The 22,636-nt window shown below is 38.4% G+C and overlaps 1 protein-coding gene and 1 long non-coding RNA gene across 3 annotated transcripts in view; one reads left to right on the top strand and one right to left on the bottom strand.

Annotated features, from left to right (window-relative positions):
• Positions 1-11,615, top strand: part of LOC103456690 (uncharacterized) — a 49,577-nt gene extending 37,962 nt beyond the window's left edge. For both annotated transcript variants that reach the window (XR_001776057.2, XR_532291.2), the window contains one exon: positions 10,912-11,615. This is a non-coding gene — a long non-coding RNA (uncharacterized LOC103456690). The remainder of the gene's footprint in view (positions 1-10,911) is intronic.
• LOC103456689 (cadherin-12) overlaps positions 1-22,636 on the bottom strand; it is a 151,690-nt gene that overhangs the window by 29,674 nt on the left and 99,380 nt on the right. Inside the window, exon 6 of the mRNA XM_008396402.3 lies at positions 21,363-21,550. Coding sequence (XP_008394624.1) covers positions 21,363-21,550 — 188 coding nt within the window. The remainder of the gene's footprint in view (positions 1-21,362; positions 21,551-22,636) is intronic.

Raw genomic sequence — 22,636 nt, 5'->3', positions numbered from 1 at the left:
GAGTTTGATATCCCTGATTTAAGCTGAAAGGAAAGATGAGGAAAGTTGCACAGAACCAGCGGTCATTGGGTGAGAGGCACTGGACACTAAGCCTAATTTAAAGATGCTGAAGACACAGGAAACATATGGAAGAAGATGGATGAGCAAAAAAATGTAACTTTTGTTTTGTTCATATGCAAAACTAATACAACACAACACCCTGAACACACCATCTCACTTGTGAAATATGGCTGTAGCGACATTGGCTGCTTTTCTTCTGCAGTGACAGGGAAGCTGGTTAAAAATAATGGGAAGACAGATGGTGAAAAGCACAAGGCAGTTATGGGAGAAAACCTAGAAGAGGCGACAAAAGACTTTAGGAATGTAGGTGATGCTCAATGTAACCAAAGCTACAATGGGATGGGAAAGATCAAAGGAGTGGACCAGTCAAAGTGCAAACCTAAATCCAATTGGGAATATGTAGCAAAAACTATACCCTTTATTTTTGGTCTAGTTTCTAGTACACTTGAAACGAGGCAAAAATACTTTCTATAAATGTATAGGAGTTTGTTTTAAGTCAATAAATTATTAATACTGATGAGAAAATACTAGTTCCACTTTATAACAGGGGGAAAAATATCTTATCGTAGGTGAAATAATCTGCCATAGGAACTAGTACTTTTTCAAAAATACTGACATGAAACAAGCTCCTATCTCTCTGAAATGTTGTTTGTAGGTTAGTTTTTTTCTTATTTCAACTGCACTAAGATATTTGCACCAGACTCTAGATGAAAAATATGTTTTGTTTTTGCTGTATAATGTTTAATGGTGATTTCCATCCAACCTGGCTGAGTTTGAGCTATTTCCAGATGCATAAAGTCAAAGGAGGAGGCATACCCCCAAAAGACTTGCAAATCAGATTGCTATAAAAAGCTTGAACGTAGTATTCATTCATCTTCAACCAATCAATCATCAACCTAAAACGTTAAACGTCAGATTTCCATTCTCAGAGCGATAAAAAGTCAAGCCGCTGTTACTTGGTTGAGCAACTCCTCACCTTACTTTCAGAAGCCTCCAAACCGAGTTCATATCTTGTTTCTCCTCAGGCTTCTGACACGTCGACTCAGGGTCAATTAGTCAAAAGCTGGGGGAAGGAATTTGCCTCCACAATATGTCTGCAGCTGAGGTGCTCACATCTGACAGCAATGAAACCCGCGCTCATGCCTCTGCCTGTCTGCTGCCCCGTCATGTGTGACCGACCATACTTGGGCGAGCTAGCAGCTGGTCATGCTCTGCTGGCCCGGAGTCACATGAGAGACATTCCCTTTCGGTGTACTTCAAATTGACTAACATGTCCGCCATGGCAGCAATGCTATCTCCCTGCCCCAGGACTCGGGCTTCTCTTGTTTCGGAAGACAGCGAGTGAAAACAACTGGTAATGGTGCTGCGAGTGGTGCTGAGTATGAAAAGAGACAGCAACTGTTAGATGGAGATGGAGAAGAAGGTGCAGGGCTCGCCTCAAATTGATTTTATCACATTACAACCGCAGAGTCGAAGCCAGAAGTTTACATACACCAAACAAACCTTTTTTTTTTCTATTTCAGTGTGAAGCTAAATCAAACCAAACTTCTCTCGCTTTAGGTCAGCTAGAATGATCACAATGATTTCTGTTTGCTAAATGCTACACAGAGAAAAACATTTATGTATTTGTCTTCAAAATCAGAAGTAGAGGCGTTGCAGTAAAGGTGAGAAGATTTGCACTGCAAAAACACAAAATCTAACCAAGTATTTATGTTCTAGTTTCTAGCGCAAATATCTTGGTACATTTGAAATAAAACAAAACTAACTTAGACTGTTCAGTAAAATGTAAAAGCTTGTTTTCAGTCAACAATTTCTTAATATTGATTAAAAAATACAAGTTCCACTGGCTGAATATTTCACTTACAACATGGGGAAAATGTTAAATAATCTGCCAGTCGAACTTTTATCAATATTAAATAATTATTTACTTAAAATAAACTACTACATCTTGCTGAAAAGTTACTTGTAAGTTAGTTTTGTTTTATGTCAAGAGTATTAAGATATTTGCATTAGAAACTAGATTGAAAATACTTGGTAAATGTTTGTGTTTTTGCAGTTATATGCAATCCTAGAATAAAACTGTTTTAATAATGGTTCCCAAATAAAAATCCAAAAAGTTATTAAACCACTTGTGTGCTGATACCTTCAAATAAACTACAGTGCATCTACAGTGCATCCCCCCTTTCCCTATATGTGGTTCAGTTTTCCTGGATTCACCTATTTGTAGATTTTTTTTGTGAAGCATATCTAAAATATTCAAGAGAAAATTCAGAACTGAAAAGTAAAAAAATCAGAACTGCCAAAGGAATCTGAACTCCTCCTCCAGTCACACCGATGCCCCTCTGATACGTTTCAAAAAGTGAAAACCTTCAAGGGGTTTGAATATCTTTACAAGCTACTGTACGCCTTGTGATGCAGAATAAATGGGATGGCTTATCTGCATGAATTAGCCATCTGATTAGAGGCCAATCAGGAGAAATGAAGCGAGGCTGTGAAGCTGTGATTCCACCGTGATAACAGGTGCATCTCTAACCCTCTGTCTGTCCCACCTCGCCTCACATTCACAGCAGGGGTCCATAAAACGACTGGAGGAAAGAAAAAAAAAAAGTTATGTGGAGGCAAGCCAATCTGAAAGCAATCACTGACCATCAACTGCTGTGATTGGTTTGATTGCACACCAAATGCAACTGGCAGGGCCCAGAGAAAAGATCCTTTAGGAGGAAATTCACTCTGTCCCCTTCAATATCTCCCAAAGAGTGACGACACAGACAGGAGACAAACCAATAGCGCTGTGTACAAACTGAATTTAGCATGCGTTGCAGTGAAATGCCGATCGTGACAATCAAGTTAGACCAACGAAGTAGGATAAGACTGCTTAGCAGTTATTATCTCAGCATTCAGAGCCAGTTCATTTGATTTCCTGGAAGTCTGCATCTAAAAGCAGTGACTCAGACTGCAATAAATGCACAAATATGTAATCAAATTCCTCTCATTATGCAAAGCTTACGTCGAGACAGCCTGGAAAAGAAGGTAAAGCCACTACGCCTGGAATGTGTATGACAATGCACTCTGGGTTTTTGTGTTATAAGCGCATCATACATAGATCATGCTGAGTCAAAACGGACGCCAGGGGATGATCCTGCCTAGCTCAGCTGAAATCTGTGCGCAGGTGGAGGGAGGATGGAGAAGGCAGGGCGATGCAAGGGATTGTGGACAGCAGGAGGTGAACACCAGGCCTCATTAGCATGTTTCTCATCAGGGAGACGCAGAAACTCTGGTGCTTCACCTCAGTTAGGACTGAAATATGAGCTTCTAATTTCCATGTAAAGCCCAGTTGCCAGAGGACAATATTGCGGTGTGTTTTATGGTGTTAAAATATTCGAACAAACACAGCTGGTGTTCTGAACTTCCTGCTGACAGATTCGTTTGTGTATACAGTGCTGAAAATAAAGCATTGTCCCCATTAGAGATTTACTCTGTTTTTGCTTTTTTGTCTCCCGTACAGTATGTTTCAGAGCCATCCAACCCAACATGGCTTTATGTGAAGAAGTAATCACCACCCAAGTTTAGAGAGTCTGTTTCTCCTTTCACTGCAACAATTGGCATTAAAGATTGACAACTAGTCAACTGAGGAATTTGGCACGCTCTTTACAGAATCACAGAAATGTAGCTGCTTTTTCATTTGTTGAAACTTTGTCGATATTACATTAATGTTGAAAAATCACAGTTGCGGTGTTTCCTATAAATAAGTAACAACTAAAATCCCACGTGAATAAATTTGTTCACATGGTAAGTCAATAAAAAACATGCTGCTCCATCGTCCTCCTACCACTTCCTGTCGTCTTCTTCGTGGTTTCCACCAGTAGTAACTGTTGATCACATGACCCGTGTGAAGCAAAAAAGTGTTTCCTTTGCAGTTTTGCGAAACACACTAACTTCGGAACAATCAAAAAAAGTGATTTTTATTTTTTGCCTACTTAATGTTGTCAGACAGGTTTTATCTGACTCATTTATTTATGCAGTAATCAGGCCTCAGCATAAGTAGTGGAATTGAATCCCAAAATTTGGTTAATCAGAAATGATTTAAAAAGTGGACCAATGGATGGCCTTTACCTATAGTAGAGAAGATTGTCATATAAAAGTTTTGAATTTATTATATTGATTAAGGCAAACTTAATCAAACTTATAATTTCCTTTTAAATCTTGGAAGTTTTTAAATGTTTTTTGATGGACAAAGAAAGTTTATCGTAGACTTCCTATATTTTTGTTAATGTATTTTTCACATGTAGATTTGATCAAAACAGGTTTTGATTGTGGGAATATGGAGATGATCTGGTTCACTGGCTGCATGATTAGCCTCCAAACACATTCTATGGACTGATTTACATACAACAAAACGCTAATGCTAAGAGGCTCACTGACTTTTAAATGTGTCTGAGATGCATGATGGTGCATGTATGTCTGGTATATCTGTTGTTAAATTGGAATAAAATGGGACCAGAAGGGGATAATGACAAAGTCTAAGTTAATGAGAAGACATGCTAATGTGTCAACGCTTGACTAAGGGACTCAAATCAGATCAGCTGGGCCATGGGGGAAATTTCCCAAGAAGGGAAGAATGATAAAAGGAGGGGGAAAAAGGCCATTTGTTCAGACTGCAGAAATGATTTAGCATGTTTTCCCCATTCCTTGCAGATGACCTACTTATTCACTCCCAATCCAGCACCATTTGAGTATCTGTTAACACCGATCCACACGTGTGTTATCTTTAAACAAAATGCATGCACCTTCTCCGTGTTCAGTTGAGCATTTGAAGCGTCTCATTACAGCCTGGGCTCCTCTGCACCTTTCATGTGTTACTGTGGACATAACAAGGAAGTGTATCAACAGTGGAATTTGTAAGGAGGACAGAGCAAGTTCCTCTCATGTCAGTGCTGCTGCTCTTCAACATCACAACAGAACACACTTGAAATTCCAGACATGGTGCTGCAGCCTTTGATATGTAAATGTGCACCTTCATTGCACTGGAAGTGCCACTGAATGAAGCTGCTTTTTTCCCCCCTTCCAATTGAACCTGCCATGTTCCGAGGGATTTAGTTAATTTAGAACAAGGGACTAATCAACGCATCACGCTCTCACCGCTACAGTATTACACTTCAAACATAATAAAACAGTCCTTACATCATTAGACTCCCAAAACAGTGACAGTTTGTCCTGGAATAAATGTCCAAGAACTCAAGTTTTACTCCCACTTTGCTCTCTCAAATCTTGGTTGCAGATTTTTCTCTGGTTACTGTTTATTTCAGGGAACGAAGAACCAGAATGAAATGCATAATTAATGGCTTCTCACTTCAGCGCTGTGCTCAGTTTAGAATTACAATTCCTGAATCCGATAATCTTCTCAAACCTAAGACACGGTCAGAAGTTTACAGAGATTCATCCTCGGGATGAACACCATATTAATTTGCACTTGTAATGATTTCTTTGAACCTCAGAGTGAAATGATTATACAACACACAGCATGCATTGATTTGTAAAACAACAATTAGGTGCACATTACTGATAGTTGACAAGGTCAAAACTATAAATATATTTTGTACACAAAACACCTACCCACTGAACAGATTTTACATTTCTTCCAGAACGTCAGACTTTAACCAGAGAAAATACAATTTGCAGTTTTCAAATGGTAATTTTCTGTGTTTCAGGTAGAAAAAAGCAAATAAAACCAACATGGCCTCATCAGAAAAGTAGTAATTTAAATGAAGAGTTTGATTAGGCCCCGCCAAATCCTTCATTTTGTTTGTTTTGAAACATTCAGAGGTGGAATTGTTGACGTACTTCATTGCCAAATTTCTGCAAAATCCAAGAGCACTTGAGCTGAAGGTTTTCCATGGAGAGCCTCAGAGCTCTGCAACAAAACATTCTCATATGTACCACTAACTACATATGATACACTAACTCAGTGTGTCGCCATGAGAGTTATTATCCATGTCACACAAACTGAGCGGCCCATATAAACAAGTCTGAACCTCAGAACTAATATGACATTCATGCCAAAGAGAGGCGTGTAAACATTTCTCACCTGACTTACCAGGACGGCTTTCTGTCATCATTAGCAAATACATTTCTCTAAGAGGCTGTGGATTAAATGGCTTGGAAAAAGCTCCAGAATTATGTTTAATCTATGATGCACTGTGCGACCTTAAATCTATTTAAACAGAGTATTATATATTTACAATACCACTTATGAATCATTAACACCCCCTCCCTTGATTTATCCACTGAGAGCAACTCAAAGCAAATTCAAACACGCCAAAAATATCACAGACTTCTAATTGCAGCTGCGTGAGCCAAAATCTAACTCCAAACGGCAGCATTAAAGGCGATGTTGGGGTGTTTAATTTTCTCCAAATTTCAAGCTCTTTGATCCCACATTCAGCATCGACACTCCTCACTGGAAAACACAGCTTTTCATTTTGGCTACTCAATGCTAATCACGCTCAAAACGACGATGTTTTCAGGATGAACTGCTGCTTCAAAGCAAAATGATGCTGCCACCACCATATTTCACCACAGTGTGTTAATTGCGATGAGTATTTACTCAGACGTTTATTCGTTTGATTGACCTCTGACCTAACTAACCTTTTCACTGTTTTATTCCTGAGGCTGTATTACAAGTTGGGTTGTTTTGTGTGTTTCTTGATCTTCGTCATGATGTTCATTCATAAATGTTGCATATAAACCACTGAGGCCTTCACAGAGCAGCTGGATTTATGCTCTGAATAAATTACACACATGTGGAGATTTATTTTGTAACTTGTTAAATTGTGACGGCGGTTGGCTGCACTGGAATTACATCCAGAGTAAATTTGACTAAATGTACATATCCAACACATTTTATTGGTAAAAAAAGAATGAAAATTCTGCCTTCATTTCAATCCAGCTTACAATTATTACAATCACTAAAAAACACTAAATCTAACCATGTATTTTTGTGTAATTTCTGTTGCAAATATTAGTTTTGTCTTATTTTCAAATGTGCTGACTTACAAGTAAACCTTCAGATTTAGGAGCTTGTTTTATGTCAATTTCTTAAATTGATGAAAAAGTACTTGTTAATTCACCTATAACAAAATATTTTGTCGTTATAATATGTTATAAAAGTGGTAAAAAGTCAATGGAACATGTGCTTTTTCATAAATGGTTGACTTTAAAACAATCTTGCTTACTTTTAAGTTATTTTGTCTTATTTCAAGTATACTAAGATATTTGTACTTGAAACTAGACCAACGTTCTTGGTTAGATTTTGTGATTTTGCAGTGTACTTTGGGTGCTTATCTCATAAAATAAAGAAAAAAAAAATTTTTTAAATGTGATTGTAATACAGCAAAATGTGGAAACTGATAATTTCACCTGAACATTGCAGAATACTAAAGACCACTGACTGATATTTTGCCATCGGCGGACGAGCGAACACAGAGCAAAAAACAGCTTCTCTTTCACTAAGCAAAGCTCACATGCCCCAGAGAGCCATTTCATGTTCCTCTGAGTACCGGGGGGTCTTAACACTGTGGAGAAGAGATGCTCACTTTATTGTGCTGCCATCAGTCACATCGGTTTGTGTCCTTGGCTGCCTCCGAGCATCTCCATCCTCTCGGTCGCTCCCAACAGTGGAGTGCCATTTGAGTAGTTCGCCAGCAGCTCTGTCCACACTGCAGTGGAGTCGAGTGACTGCAAAAGACTTGCGCTGCCACTCCTAATAGGACAGGGTTAGCCCTGGGATGAGCCCCGAGACACTAGCTTAATCTATTACACCCACGCCTCTCAAAGCCACCAGAGAGCGGACACTTCATCGACTCCAAGCACCTCTCCGGCCGTCTTTGTCACTCTCCGTCTACAGTCCCTACTTGACTCAGGCGCAGCACATGCATAAACAGACGCGTTGCACCCCGCTTGGTTGCTTGGTGAGGTGTTACTCTGCTGTGCTTGGCACCTGAATCTCCTGCTGTTCCGAGGTATTGTTTCCTCTTTTCCTCCTCCGTTTCAGTCCCTGCCACATGGAGACAAAAATAACTCATTCCACCTCCCACTGGAACATTCAGCCCTACAATCAATAGGTTGGTTTCAGCTCTTGTCTTTGAGCAAGACACGGTTGATCTCATGCCATGTGGCTGCAGTATTCAACCAGCAAACCAGTGTTAGTAGTTGTTGTTCAGTAGAGTCAGGACTGGATTTAGTCTTTTTCTTCCAAACAGCACGGTAGCATCTCAATAAATGTGGAAGGCAACAAAGCATAAAAATATTTATTGCTCCAACAGTCAACTAATAAGAAGTCTGATTGCGATATTAAACAGCAGTCATTTTATAGCTTTAGTGTAATTAAGTCTGTAATTAATGACAGGGGCGATAAAAGGAGAAAGTCTCTGTTTTCTCACCTAACTTCTGATTGAGACTCACTTTAGCACTTCTTCACACTGGATTAATATTTCACTAAATTCTCTAAAGCCCATATATGTTAAGTGAGTGTGCCAAAAATCATAAAAAATGAAATGTATCAACAGCTTTATTGCTTTTTCATTAAGAAAGACTTGAATTATCAGGATTACTTTACTTCATTTAGCAGTTGTTGACCTGAGCGCCCAAAGGCCTCACATGGAGTTCCTCAAGGCTCTATTCTTAGACCATGTTTTATACAATAAAGTATCAAACTACAGAGTACAACAACATTTCTTACTATGCTGGTCTTAAGTCCTGCATCTGACTTTCAGATACCCTGTTTGATTTATTAAAAATGTCCAGTTTTAATAAGTTTTACTCCACTTCCAATACGTAAATTTAAGAAACTTACCACAGACAGACAGACAGACTGACAATGTTTCCAGTGTTTTCCCTCCATCCTGCAAGCTTGTGTCAAAACTGATGTCTTTATTCACTGCTTCACATTTCTCTCCATATCCACATTTTTATTTACAGTGAGCAGTCAGCAGATTCGTGACAACAGTAGTACAAGTATTTATGAAGCTGTAAATGTGTCAGTGCATCATCGAGTGGAGGAATGTCTCATGGACACTTTTGTTCACTCGAAGGAGCTTAGAAATACAAATTCTGACCCTGAAAACCCAAATAAAAGGAATAATTAAGATTAAATAAAAAAGAGTAATGAGTTTAGCTCAGCCTCTTCTGGCAGATGTGAGAAAAGGTAAAAGTAAAAGTGTTTGGTTCCGTCAGGTTAATCTAGTCTGACAGGATTACAGGATCCCCACTGAAAACTCACGGAAAGAAATGTTCCACTCTGAGATCTAGTGGGACCAAAGCAAAAGAAGGAAAAGAAGAATTTTAAAAAGTTAAAGTTTTCTTAAAGCAAACTGTGTTTTCAAACTTTAGCGACAGCAGCGCGAGACAAACTTTGTCGTTCTTTTGTAAACATCCTCTGGGTGACTTGTACATTATGAAACTACAGGGAACACTCGATAGATGCAGAAAAGATCGGAAAAGATCGGAAAAACAAAAACGTTTCAATAGTTAAACTGGTTGCAGACTGTAAAAGTTACGTTATGTGGACTCTACCTGCAGTGGCCTGTTTTCTTTCCATGCCACAGAGCTTTGTTACTTAAGAAGAAAAGTGATACCATTTTAATACTAATGAAAGAATCTGCTAAATATTTAGCTTTTTCACGAAGAATTAACCAACGATAATACAACACAACTTTTATAATTGCTAAAATAAGTTCTCGTACTTTAACTCAGCATGCTAACCGTCAACAGAGCGCGCGACCTTTCTTGCGTATCGACATTGTTGAATCTGTTGAGTTCTTGTACACATCAAAGTAAAATCTGAATATTTTTAGAAAATGGTAAAGAACAAATTATTCTTTCAAACTGATATCACTATATGCATCAATTTTATTTGCTTTCCCTTATTTCCCAAGCTTGTAGTTGGGTCGGGTATTAAGAAGTTTGCAGTTTACAAATCATATGCAACTCCGTCCAACAGTTTTTATGGACCCTCCATAAGACTCCGCGGCCAGAGGATTTGGAAGTGTCACCACAAGTCTGCTGCAAATGCTCTTTACTCAGTGTATTGTGGCCAGTGGGGGCTTTCAGTTTGCACAGCGAGGATATAGTCATGTTTGAAAAATGGATTCTCTGAGCAGGAGCCAGCAAGCTGTCATTAAACAGCACTGCTACTTTAGCGTTCACAATATTTCAACTCCACTGCAAAAAAAATAAAATCTTACCAAGTATTTCTGGACCAGTTTCTACTGCAGATTTCTTAGTACATCTGAAATAAGACAAAACTAACGTGAAAGTAACTTCTTAGCAATTATTTCAAGTCAATAATTCCTTAATCTTGATGAAGAAGCACTAGTTCCTCTGGCAAATTATTTCACTTATAAAAAGACATTTCCACATATTGGACTTTTTCATCAATATTAAGGAATTATTTGCTTAGAACAAACTCATATATGTTGACCAAAGTTTACTTGTAAGGTTTTTTTTTTTGTTTAAAGTGTAGTAATATATTTTAACTAGAAACTAGACAAAAATACCCTGTAAGATTTTGTGTTTTTGCAGTGTACGTTTCTTTGTCATTCCTAAGAGAAAATCAGCAAGCATGCAAATGGACAATGATTTTATCTTTACCTCCACAACCCAAGGTTATCCATCTGAATCTCTGTGTGCAACAACTGCTTCCCATCTGTGTGTTGCCTTATAATGCAGCCGTGTCCTTGAGCATGCGTTTTCATGTTCAGTGCGTCGGTTTGTGCGCTCACATTTGTCTGCACGCTTTCCTGGGAATTCTCTGCAGGATTTACCTATTGTCTCCCATAATCTTGTGTTTTGCAGATGGGATGTGCAAACCCCTTCAATGCCTCCATGCTGCTCTTCCCCCCCTCCACTCCGCCATCCGTCCCCTTGTATTGGCAGACTGGGAAGCAGATGATCATCCTTTGAACCCATTACTCAGCCTGATTCTCTTATCATAACCAACCTTCCTGAGTCTCTAATTTGGGGTCTGCCAAACTCCGCTCTGTGCACAATGTGGCTTTCGTTTCTCTCCCGTTGAGCCCTTCTTCTTCTTCTTTTTTCTACCTCATCAATATGTGTGTGAGGGAAGTGAGTCAAAGGAGAGCGAACAGGGATCCTCTGCACACATTTGCGCACCTATCTCAGGGGATGTTCCAGCACTCTGAAATAAGTCAAACATGTGGGTGGGTCAGTATTCTGGGAACACAAAGGCTTCATCTTCAGCTACCTGCTACTCACCTTTCCAAGGAATCGCTCATTTTCCCTCCCTGGCTCTGTGTCCTGTAAATATCACATTCCTCCCCTATGGCATATAGCACATGTTCGGTGCATTCCTCTGTGGGGGATGTGGTCAATTAAATGGGCTCGCAATCCCACCCAGTGTGGGGAATACACCACAATGTCTTATTGTTTTAAATGGAAGTATATCAAACGTTGGGAGTGAAACAATGGGAGAAAAAAATCCTTCCACGCCGGGTGTCAGGGGTATACACGATGTAAACAAATAAATGTCTTCATTTGCATCAGAACTGCACACTGTCTCTTTCTGCTGCTCCATTAGTGTCAATGAGAAGGTCACTAAACATGATGTATCATTGTGATGACGAGAACGCGAGGTTCTCCGTTTAGACCGAGGCTTCTCTCGCACTAAGCCGCGAATCAATTACTCACTTCGCTGAATATTTTTGCGGATCAAAGGATCACGCACCTTTTGTGCGCTCGTGTGCCGGGGCATGTTCTAAAAATGTAACCGGGTAACGAACACCTCTCTGTCTGATACGTAAGAAGAAGAAGAAAAAAGAAAAGTGAATTTGCATAACCCCCCCAAAGAGCATTTTAGACACTTACATCAGAAAGAGCCCGAAAGGCACAAAAACAGACTGAAGTGCTTTCGTCTCTTACTTCTGCAATCAGTTGAAATATGTGCGTTATACCTGATTAAAACAACAGACAAAAGCCGGGTTTGTCATAACTCCTTTAAAGTATTTTGTTGGCAAAGAAGGTACGGATTTTAATGAGAAACCTACGTTTTTGATCCTCCAGCCTGAAATTTGCATGAAAAGATGTGAAAGAGAGTCTTTAATAGGGAAGTTTGAAGTCTGGATGTTAAAATGAAGAAAGGAAATGAACGATACTTTATGCCACGACAAAAGTTGGCGCTGATTTATATGATTTAGAGTTCAACTTTGTAGGACACCTAATCTACTCCTAACTAACCAAGTGTAGTTAGGAGTAGATTTCAAGAAAAACGTTGAAATATTTACGTCTTGAGGTAAAAAAAAACAAAAAACGTTGAAATATTTACGTCTTGAGGTAAAAAAAACAACACATCTACAGAAATATGGAATGGACAAGAACAGTGTTTTTCAATGTTTATGCTGCAACGCCCTGGAGGGCCACAAGGGGGCGCTGTGGGGGAAATTTGTTTTTAAATTGAATCCCATAAAATTCACTATTTCAATTTGTTTTTCAATCATTCTTAAATATAAAATATAAGTCAAAATATTTGATTTAAACATTATTTCTGATGCTCATTTTCTGATTGGCTGCCAGTCAAATTCCCCAAGCCGCTTAGCTCCTAAAGCTAGCGTAGCAAACAAGAAGTGGAAAAGTTTCTGATTAAAAAAAGACCAGAGGAGAGTTATGAAATAACATAAAACTTGAGGTGATAAGTATAAAATATTACATATAGAGAGGACTGTAATGAAAAATGGAAAAAATCTGTCAAAGTCAGTGTATTTATCTGATAAGATTTTCCAACACAGAACTCATGGCCATCTGAAGTCAGACGTTATAAGGCAACATTTATGCTAAATGAATGTAATAATTACTGAAAGGTGAATAAAAACATTTTAAAGGTTGATGTTTCTTTACATGTCTTATAATATTTTCTGTGTTTGCACAGCCAGATATTAATGTTCTTTGGGGTCAAAGATATGGAAACGTCCTGGACTAGAATACTGTCAGCAGAAAGTCTGATAAGAAGTTAGAGAAAGTGCTGGGAAATAGAAGCATCAGTCGACCTTGATCTGGATGGCAGGATCTTCCTTCCTGTAGTAATCATGAAAAGTTGAGCTCTTTAAAAAAATATCACCTCCACTGTCAAGCAAAGAGCTGGAAACATTACGAATTGAGACTGTTTGTCTGCTGAGTGTTCAAATGAGTTAAAACTTGGAGGAGAACTTCCTTCTTTCAGCCAGGATTCGTAGGACGGGTCATAAAGGAATCTCACAGTATGACAAAGATGCCACACAGCACTAAGGCAATAAAGCAGCAGTCAGTTTTATGTTTTCTCTGTTTTTTCTCTCTCTCTATAGAAGCTGCATCTGGTCTGCCGTTCTGTTTGGCTCTGCTGCCTTACTGCAGGGAAGCATCGGCTGAAATAACGCTGCCAACTAAACGTTTTCTTCTTCTATTAACTTTTTACTTTTTATTAACTCCTGTATCAGTTTTTCTGTTTCTTTGTTGTGAATCTGCTCAGCCTGGCAGATGGCCGCCTGTACCGAGTCAGGCTCTGGTTCTGCTGGAGGTTTCTTCCTGTTAAAGGGGAATTTTTCCTTTCCATGCAAAGTCAAAGACACAATGCACAATTCCTACTGTAGATATGTCCAGGAGTGAATGCTGCAAGTCAATGATTCAATGCAATCTGCCGGTTTCCTTAGAATCTTTTTAAACTAATTTCAATAATAAACTGATATTAATGCACTGTTTGATATACAGTATCAACTTTAATGTTTGAGTGACTGAATTAACATGAATTATTTTGCTAAATGTCCTCAAGACGATGTTCAATGTGAATTGGTGCTGTATAAAAAAGACATCCAAGTCATAGACCAGTTTATCCCATCTTAAAATTCCCAATCTTTAAGAAATCTGTAGAAAAGTCTGAAGCTTTGAGCTGCAATGCACCATCCAGAAAACCTGAAAATGAGACTTTTTATAAAGAAAAGTGGCAAAAAATGTGTCCCTAAGTGTCAACAATGCTGACAAATACAGGAAGTCTCTTGCTAGCAAAGGTGTCTTGGCCAAAGTCTTGGTTTTCTGGTGATCAAATATTTTTTTCACTTAGTTTTAAGCACATGAGATACATATTTGTTTCTGGATCATGGTTGGTTTTTCATCTCTACGCAACAGAAACTACTACTACTTTAATTGTTCAATTACTGGAAAAAACTAAATCATAAAAAGTATTTTTGTCTCGTTCTGGTGAAAACATCTTACTACACTTGAACTAACACAAAACTAACTTACCAGTATCTTTTTATCATGATGTTGGAGCTTTTTTATAGTGAATAATTCCTTAATATTGATGAAAACGTTCTAGTTTTAAGTGGAGTAATCTGCGAGTAGTACGAAGCTGTTTGTTATTATTTCACTGAGTTAGTTTTGTCCTATTTCAAGTACGCCAATATATTTGCACTAGAAACTAGACCAAATACACTTGGTAATATTTTGTGCATTCCCTTGGAAACATTAACATTTCTGTAAGGTTTTGGAAATAATGCCACAACTCTGTGATACCAAACTGCAGCCCAAATCCAGGAAGCATTTCCAGCAGATAAAAGAATTAATATCAAGAAGGAAACCCGTCTCATCCTCGCACAAAAGCATTGCTTACAAAACTCTTCACTCACTGACATTTACATTTTATTTCCTTCGCCATATCACTCAGATCGTTTGGGGCTTTTGCATTATGCAAACGTGGCATTCCTTTGCCGTTCTTTATTCTTCCGAATCTCAATACCTCTGACAACAAATGGCATTTAAACTCACCACAGGGGTCTGCTGCATCCTGCCAAAGGGAAACGCAGAGAACAGAGCAGGAAGGTATCGGCGAGCGAGGGTCTTATGTTAGCCGAGTCAGACCGCGAGCAACAGCGTCGGCAGGTAAAAGCTTACATTAGGGAAGCTTCCTGTGTGGGCGGCAGTCTCCTCAATATGTGTTGCATGTTTTGCCACAGAAACGGCACATTTTAGGAGAATGAGGTAAAATTTTGCAGTGATGTTGACTGAAAACTGGGAGAAGTACAACAGCAGATTAAGGCCATTGTAGAAAAAAAAATGCAAAAGTTGTACTGAATTTATACCAAAACATCAGAAATTTTTTGATTAATCTCAGAAATTTTCCAGAAAAAACATGGAACATTTCTGAGTTTGAACAGTCAAAATTTGTGAGAAAAAAACTCACTTAATCAAAAAATAAGCCTTTTTTTAATTTAATTTCAAAAGTTTAAAATTTGTGATACAAAATTCAGATGTTGTCTAAAATTTTCTAGACAAAACTTGGAAATTTCTTAGTATCAAAAGCTGAAAAAGTCCAGCTTTTTTCATTTTTCAAACTCAGAAATTTTCAAGCATTTTCTAGCATTAACCTCAAATTTATTTATTTTTTGGTAGCACATTTTTTACCTTTATGGAACCAAAATTTTCACGTTTTTTTCTCTATAAAATTTCAACATGTCTGAGTTAATTGGTGGAAATGTACTCCTATTCTTTCTTGTTTTGCTTTTGGCCATAATAAACCGTCATATAGAAGTGTACTTGTACTACAGACTCTCATAGCTAAGGCATATAATCTAAGTAAATGAAACAGTTTGTAAGTCGTTAAGCAGAATTAATATTTTTCCTGTGATGCCAAACAAAAGCGAGTTCACCGAGTCTGAATCTCTGAGTAATGACAGGTTTAATTCTGATTATTGTGGCAAAACGGTCACGTAATCAGGCACAGGTTCATTTCCTTTATTCATACCTCGATTAATGCCCCTTTTGTTGATGCTTGCCATTATTCTAAGAGTAGGTGTATCTTGGCCCCTGAAACACTAATGAGACTTTGTTGAGGCTCTTGTTTTATTCTCTTTCCATGCAACTCTCATAAATGCACATTACCCACCCACTGTCATCAAGCTGGAAGCTTTAAGCGCCTAAAGTGAATTAATATCATTATGTCCTCGCCTTCTGCGGCCATGCCTGTGGGGAAAGCAGGATATTAATTTTATTAATGTGTTTGGACATGATTGATCTGCAAGATTTTAACGGTGCACACACCCTAAGGAGATGGGGTCGTGCCAGACCAAGGCCACATACACAAGTGAGAAGATACTTTCTTAATGGGCAGACTTTTACGAAGCAGAAAGTCCTGACCACGTTCTGAGAGCCGACATAAAGACTGATGGAGGATTTCACGTCTGTTTTTGCTGCAAAGCAGAACTGAAGTTCAGTACTGACTGATAAAGTCATTTCAAGAGCTCCTGTTCCAGTTGGAAGGACAGTCATACTTCTGAAGATAATCTACTTAAATTTGGGGTTTTAATGATTTATTTAAATTGATATTTTTCTGGGGCTGCACAGTGGTGCAGTTGGTAGAGCTGTTGCCTTGCAGCAAGAAGGTTCTGGGTTCGATTCCCGGCCCCAGTCTTTCTGCATGGAGTTTGCATGTTCTCCCTGTGCATGGTGGGTTTTCTCCAGGTACTCCGGTTTCCTCCCACAATCCAAAAACATGACTGTCAGGTTAATTGGCCTATCCAAATTGTCCTTAGGTGTGAGTGTGTGTGTGCATGGTTGTGTGTCCTGTGTGTCTCTGTGTTGCCCTGTGACAGACTGGTGACCTGTCCAGGGTGACCCCGCCTCTCGCCCGGAACGTTAGCTGGAGAGGAACCAGCAACCCTCCCGACCCCACTGAGGGACAAGGGTGAAAGAAAATGGATGGATGGATATTTTTCTGTTTGAACTGATTATACAATATAAAACTTAAATGTTTGCTAAATATATATCATGGTTGCAACATTTTGCAGTCATGATGAATTTACATTAATCCACTTATTAGACATTCAGGCTCAAATATACACATTCATCTGCTAAAATATTTAAATAAAGGTTTTCCAGCAAGTTGCAGATGCTTTTTGTTGCCCTCAACAAACTCATATTTCCTCCAGTCTGCAAACAACAAAGAGCAAAGATCATTAGAACAGCTGTAAGTTCTGGATGTTCCGGCTCTTTTACGTATTTCCTGTTTGGCAAAAAAAAAAAAAAAAAATTCATGAAGAAGGAAGTTGAACCCAGTGACTTCTGCAGAGATTCCCATGTCATTTCCTTCAGTGGTTCTTGGTGCGGCGCCCCCACAGGACAGGAGGGGAATAGGGTTTTTAAATGATTTGGTCTGAGGTAGTGCAGTGTGAAAGAAAACTGCAGCAGCTGCAAATGCAACAAAAGTTGCAACTTTGGTCCCCAATCAAACCGAGTTTCCTGGATAATCAGGTGTGAACTGGAGAATGAGCCCAAAACTAGCATCTTAGTTGTTTTGGAATGGGTCAAACTGGATGCAGTTAAATATTCCTGGATTCACCTGTTCACATGTTATTCTGTGGAATGAAACGTCAAATTTTTCATGGAAAATGTGTGTTTTTAATTATTATTTTGGAAATATTGGAAAGAAAATGCAGCTTGGGAAGCTGAAATACAATAGATTCACTTCATCTGCCATGAAACCAAACATTTTAATGCACTCTACCAAGAATGGAGGTCAAATATTCAGCCAAACGCTGGAAGTTTGTTGACGGCCACAAAAAAGCACAAAAACCTAATTCAGTCAAGTAATTTTACATATAAATACTTTACATATAATTCTTAATCTACTTCTAGTGGACATAAATGATTAAATTAATCCTAAAGTGAAACCATATGCAAACATATTTTCAAAAATAGTAATTGATTTCATGTCAAATCTCCTTACAGTGTAGCTTTGGAGCACATCAGGTCTCATCTCATTGGCTCTAGCACCATATTTCTCCCTCTAATTTTAGTCTTAGGCTCTAATGTCTTTTTTTCTCCATTCACCTCTGGCAGTTGCAGGTCTCCTTCGAAAATGAGATGATATATCTCTGAGGGTTTATCCTGGGAGTAATAAATTTCTCTAATGTATCGTGCTCTTTTATGCCACTTGCCATTTTCTAAAGAGATATTATGACTCTAAAAATGCTTTATGTGGTAAAAGTAGTTGGTATTAAATGAGATACTTTTGAGAGGAGGTCACAGTGCTGTGGGTGTATTAATCCATCGGAACATATGGCAAAGCAAATGAGCCCTGACATGCTAAGTGAATGCTTTAGATAGCGCAGGCGCGCAGAAAGACTTATGTCATCGCTTTGAGATGCTTCACCGCTTGGACAGCAGCAACCCGACATCGAACGAGGTCCAGATCACAGGTTCAGACTCAACATCTGCCTCTACATCTTTTAAAGAAGCAAATGTATATTTTAGGAAAAACAAATGTGAGTCACATTATTAGAAGTCTAACAAATGGGTGAGTCTTTGACTCTGGAAGTGCAGAAAACCAACTTCCCCTTCATGCTCTCTCTCCCTCCCCCTAGTGACTGGGAACTGCTGTTTATTTTTAAACCTCCCTGCTTGTGAGACATTTCTGTGTGTGCTTGCATCCCACCTCTTCCATTCCCTGTCAGGTACGGTAGCTCTTCTATTTTTAAAAAAAAGTCTCGCGAGCGGGGCAGGGCTTCCATGCTTCATACTGTATGTTTCTCTTTCTCTGCTGATCTGTCGAAGCACAAAGTTTTTGGACAGGATTTAGACAGCCTCTCACACTTGAAAGAAATGCCAGAGTTCAAATGCAGCATTCAACCACCGGCGGCTCCTCAGAAGTTCAGCGCTTTCCTGAGTGATGACTCTGTGCTGCTCCTCACCAAAAGAGCGTTAAAAAAAAAAAATGCATACAATGTTAAGGATGCAAATAAGTACCTTCCACTCCAGCCAAGGACAAATGGTGTAAAAATAATATATTGCTAATATATAAATGTATTATTATGCTTTTTATATGAATTTTCAGTTAATTTGTTTAGATGTAAAAATACATTTAGCAGGAGGGAGAACACGCTGCTTAATGTCACCAGTTAAACATTTTCTGCAGGTAATTTCCATATAAGGAAGTGGCTCTTGGTTGTTTTTTGGGGCAGTTACTCAGGGTGGCATAGAGGAGAGGGGAGGACACAAGAATCAAATAAAATTTAATTTTCTTTCCGTCAGTTGCATCTCAAACTAGTTTTCTATTGCTTTGTGCTTATAATATGGAGAGTATTTTACATTTAATTCAGTTTCGTTTACTTAGGATCCACATTTAGTTGCCGCTCATCTAACACATCACTCAATTACATCACAAAACAATTAAATAAAAATAAAACCTGCCAGAATACATGTAATTTCAGGTTAGCCATATAATTAACTTTGGTTCAGATCACAACCAGAAACTTACATTATTTGCTGTTTACTAAAATATTGTTTTATACATTGTTAAATATAACAAAAGTTGGCATTAAGTTCCAGAATTGTACTTTTGGAAAAATGCATCTCTTTCTAATAGCATTGATAGTAAAATGAAAATCTGTATTTTGTCTTAACAATTTATTTTGAAATAAAATTACAAGTTTTCTAGTATAAACAATATTCTTGAGAAACACAAGTAGTGAATGGCTTAATTTAGCTTTAATGCAAACTGATCTGTGTGGGACTGAACTGCATTGTAGCCAATATCCCACATTTTTATTGGTCGGCTCAGCAGCTTAAAAAAAGCCACATAAAGAGGGATCCCACCTATTCAGGGTTCAGTATTTACAGATTCACATATTAGTAGATTAGTAATAAATGCATATTAAGGTGTGTTTGGCATTAGATTTAAATTCAGATTTAAGCAATCGGTCCCTAATCTCTGCAAATACCAAGGGTCCACTGCATATCTGACATAAATGCCTAATCCTTTGAAAATGATGCAATTGAAAACTGAAAGCACTGATAACAGAGAAAGTCATCATTTGACCTGACAGGCGTCACATGAGCGGAGCAGAGGCCTGAAATGTTAAGCTTTCAAACCAACAAGGCATTACTGCCTTGTTGGTTTGACAACAAACTGCCATTTGTCACCTCCTTTAATCTAATTCATGTCAGACATGAAACATAATCTAAAACAAATCAGTATATTGGCTTGTGTTTGGTCCCAAAGGTGAAAAACAAGAAACAGTTTGACAGTTCACCTGTAGAGCGACTCTACAGCTCATTTTCCAAGTTGTTCACAGACCAGAAGTTTTATATATACTGTGTGTGTGTGTGTGTGTGTATATATATATATATACACGTATTTGTTCTGGCAAGTTCTGGGTCTGCTGCTGAGTCATCTCCTACAGGGACATGCTTGAAAAATCAGCAGAGGGATTATTTAAACCACCACAACTGATTTCTTTCAAAGCAGAAAAGTAATTGTTACTCTGAGCTCACATTATTGCAGGACGGGTCCCACATTATTGCAGGATGGGTCCCACATTGTTGCAGGACAGGTCCCACATTATTGCAGGATTGGTCCCACATTATTGCAGGATGGGTCCCACATTATTGCAGGATGGGTCCCGATCCTCCATCCTACCTCCGACTTATCAATAAGGCACCAATAAACTGAAATTATGCATCGACTTAAAAACAAGAAAGAAAACGCATCACAACATCAAAAGATGTAACAATGGAGTGAGTGAAAGTGGAAGAATTGAGTTCATGTAGTAGGGATGCAAGTTATTGATTATTGAGTTAATCTAACGTTTATTGATTTTACCAATTGACTAACGATTAATCAATAAGCATCCATTTCCCCTTGTATCAAGAGGGCTGACCATCTTTCCATAACATAAAGGGTTGCATTTTACAGAATATGATGAATTTAAAAGAAACATCATTAAATATAAATATTGTCAGCTTTATTAAATACCGTCTGAATAAAGAGAAAATGTTGGTATTCTCAAATTATTAGACAAAATATTTGTCAAATATAACAAAACAGGAATTTCTTAGGTTAGCTCAATGGAAACATAAAATTAAATGAATATAATATACGATATTCTTACTTCCCATGAATAGATATTTACAACTGAAGTACCATCCGTTGCTCTTGAAGTAAAATGTCAAAACTTTGACAGCTCTCAAAATCAACCCTGCTTTTTGGCGTCATGATTTTTATCCACATTTTTACAACTTTTCTGCATCGTCCCCTCTGCTATTGTTTCGTAACATCCTTTCCATCACGCAAAACGTGATGGAGAGTATGGCCCCGCCATCATTGTTTCTGTATCATCTGGCTCCACTTAAGGATGACCAGCGCTGCCCTCTACTGGATGGCACCCAAACTACACCTCTGGAAGAAGGTCTAGGCGTGCATTATTAGTTAATCAGTTGGAACTCATTTAATCAACAATTAATTGTAAGTGGATTAATAGTTGGCGTACCCTTTTGAGAATGATCATCCCCTCTTGGTTGTGCTCATTGGTTGTGATGTCAAACATGGCGCCTCCATCGCCGGGAACGATGGTGTACTCTACTTCGGCGTTCCTCCCGATGTCCAAGTCGTGGGCCTTTATTCTGCCGACAGCGGAGCCCATTGCAGAGGATTCAGGAACTCTCAGGTGGAAGAAACCTGTCCGAGAAAATGAGAGCAGAGACGGGTTTATCACCTGACATCAAAAGGAAACACAGCAAACTCCTCACATCATTACTTCTGTAGTTATTCCCTCACCCTCCAAAGGATGTCAAAAAGTATTTACCCATAAGCAAAGGAGCTGTGATTCTCTCTGTTTGATGTCAAGCCTTTAGTTTTTTTGCATGGTATTATTGGAGTTTCATTGAAACGGCCTGAAACAAACCAGTAAGGTCAAACAAAAATGGCACATCCCAGGTGCTGCGGCATTAAAAAAAAAAAAAAAAAAATCCATGTTCAGGCAAACAGCTGACTGATTATCGCTTACTCCTGAAGTGGAAGGAAATTAATCATTTCTGTGCCTCACTTCACTCTCTGAGATCTGCTTAAAGATTAGTTTCTGTGTGTGCCAGAAAACTTCTGGGTTGCATTTGACGTCTGACGCCCGAGATCATGAAACGGGCGCGAGTCATTCAGAGTCCATAACTTTATGTACGATCTGAGAAACAACACAACTAAAAACCTCCTCTTTCCTTTCTCTGTTTGGACATTCATGTAGAAATGATTAACTTCAACACATTTGAGACTTTTTTTTACTGAATGAAATTCCACAAGTAATTCAAATTGCTTCCCTCTGAACGGCTGAGCTACTTCCCTTTTTTCTGTCCTCGCACATTTTTAAATTGAATCCAGAAAAATTCCAAACATGTTTCACTTTTGAGATAACAACAACAAAAAACAGCCAAGGGCGCTTCAAGAAAATCTGATTATCTTTCTGTTTGAATTTGATTACTTTGGCCTTATTTGACAAAATAAACTCCAACTCCATCTTGGTGTGAATGCATCATGCAGACAGGATTAAGGAAAAGGATGTTTTTCGCTGGTGGCAAATAAATACAGCCTTTGTAAAACAAGGTTAAAATACACTATTTTTGTTTGTACTTAAAAAATTGTTTAAAATCATTGCCACAACACAAAGTTTTTGCAAAAAAAGGAACGTGCGAAAATCAAATGGAAGCATTTCTCTGGTTGTTTGACTCTAAATTGTGATTTTTGCCACATTTTTCTTAGTATTTAGGCAATTAT

This window comes from Poecilia reticulata, chromosome 20 (assembly GCF_904066995.2).
Source record: "Poecilia reticulata chromosome 20, P_reticulata-male-v2, whole genome shotgun sequence".
Classification (NCBI taxonomy): Eukaryota; Metazoa; Chordata; class Actinopteri; order Cyprinodontiformes; family Poeciliidae; genus Poecilia; species Poecilia reticulata.
Note: the sequence above shows the minus strand (reverse complement) of the source record. Positions and strands in the feature narration are given on the sequence as shown.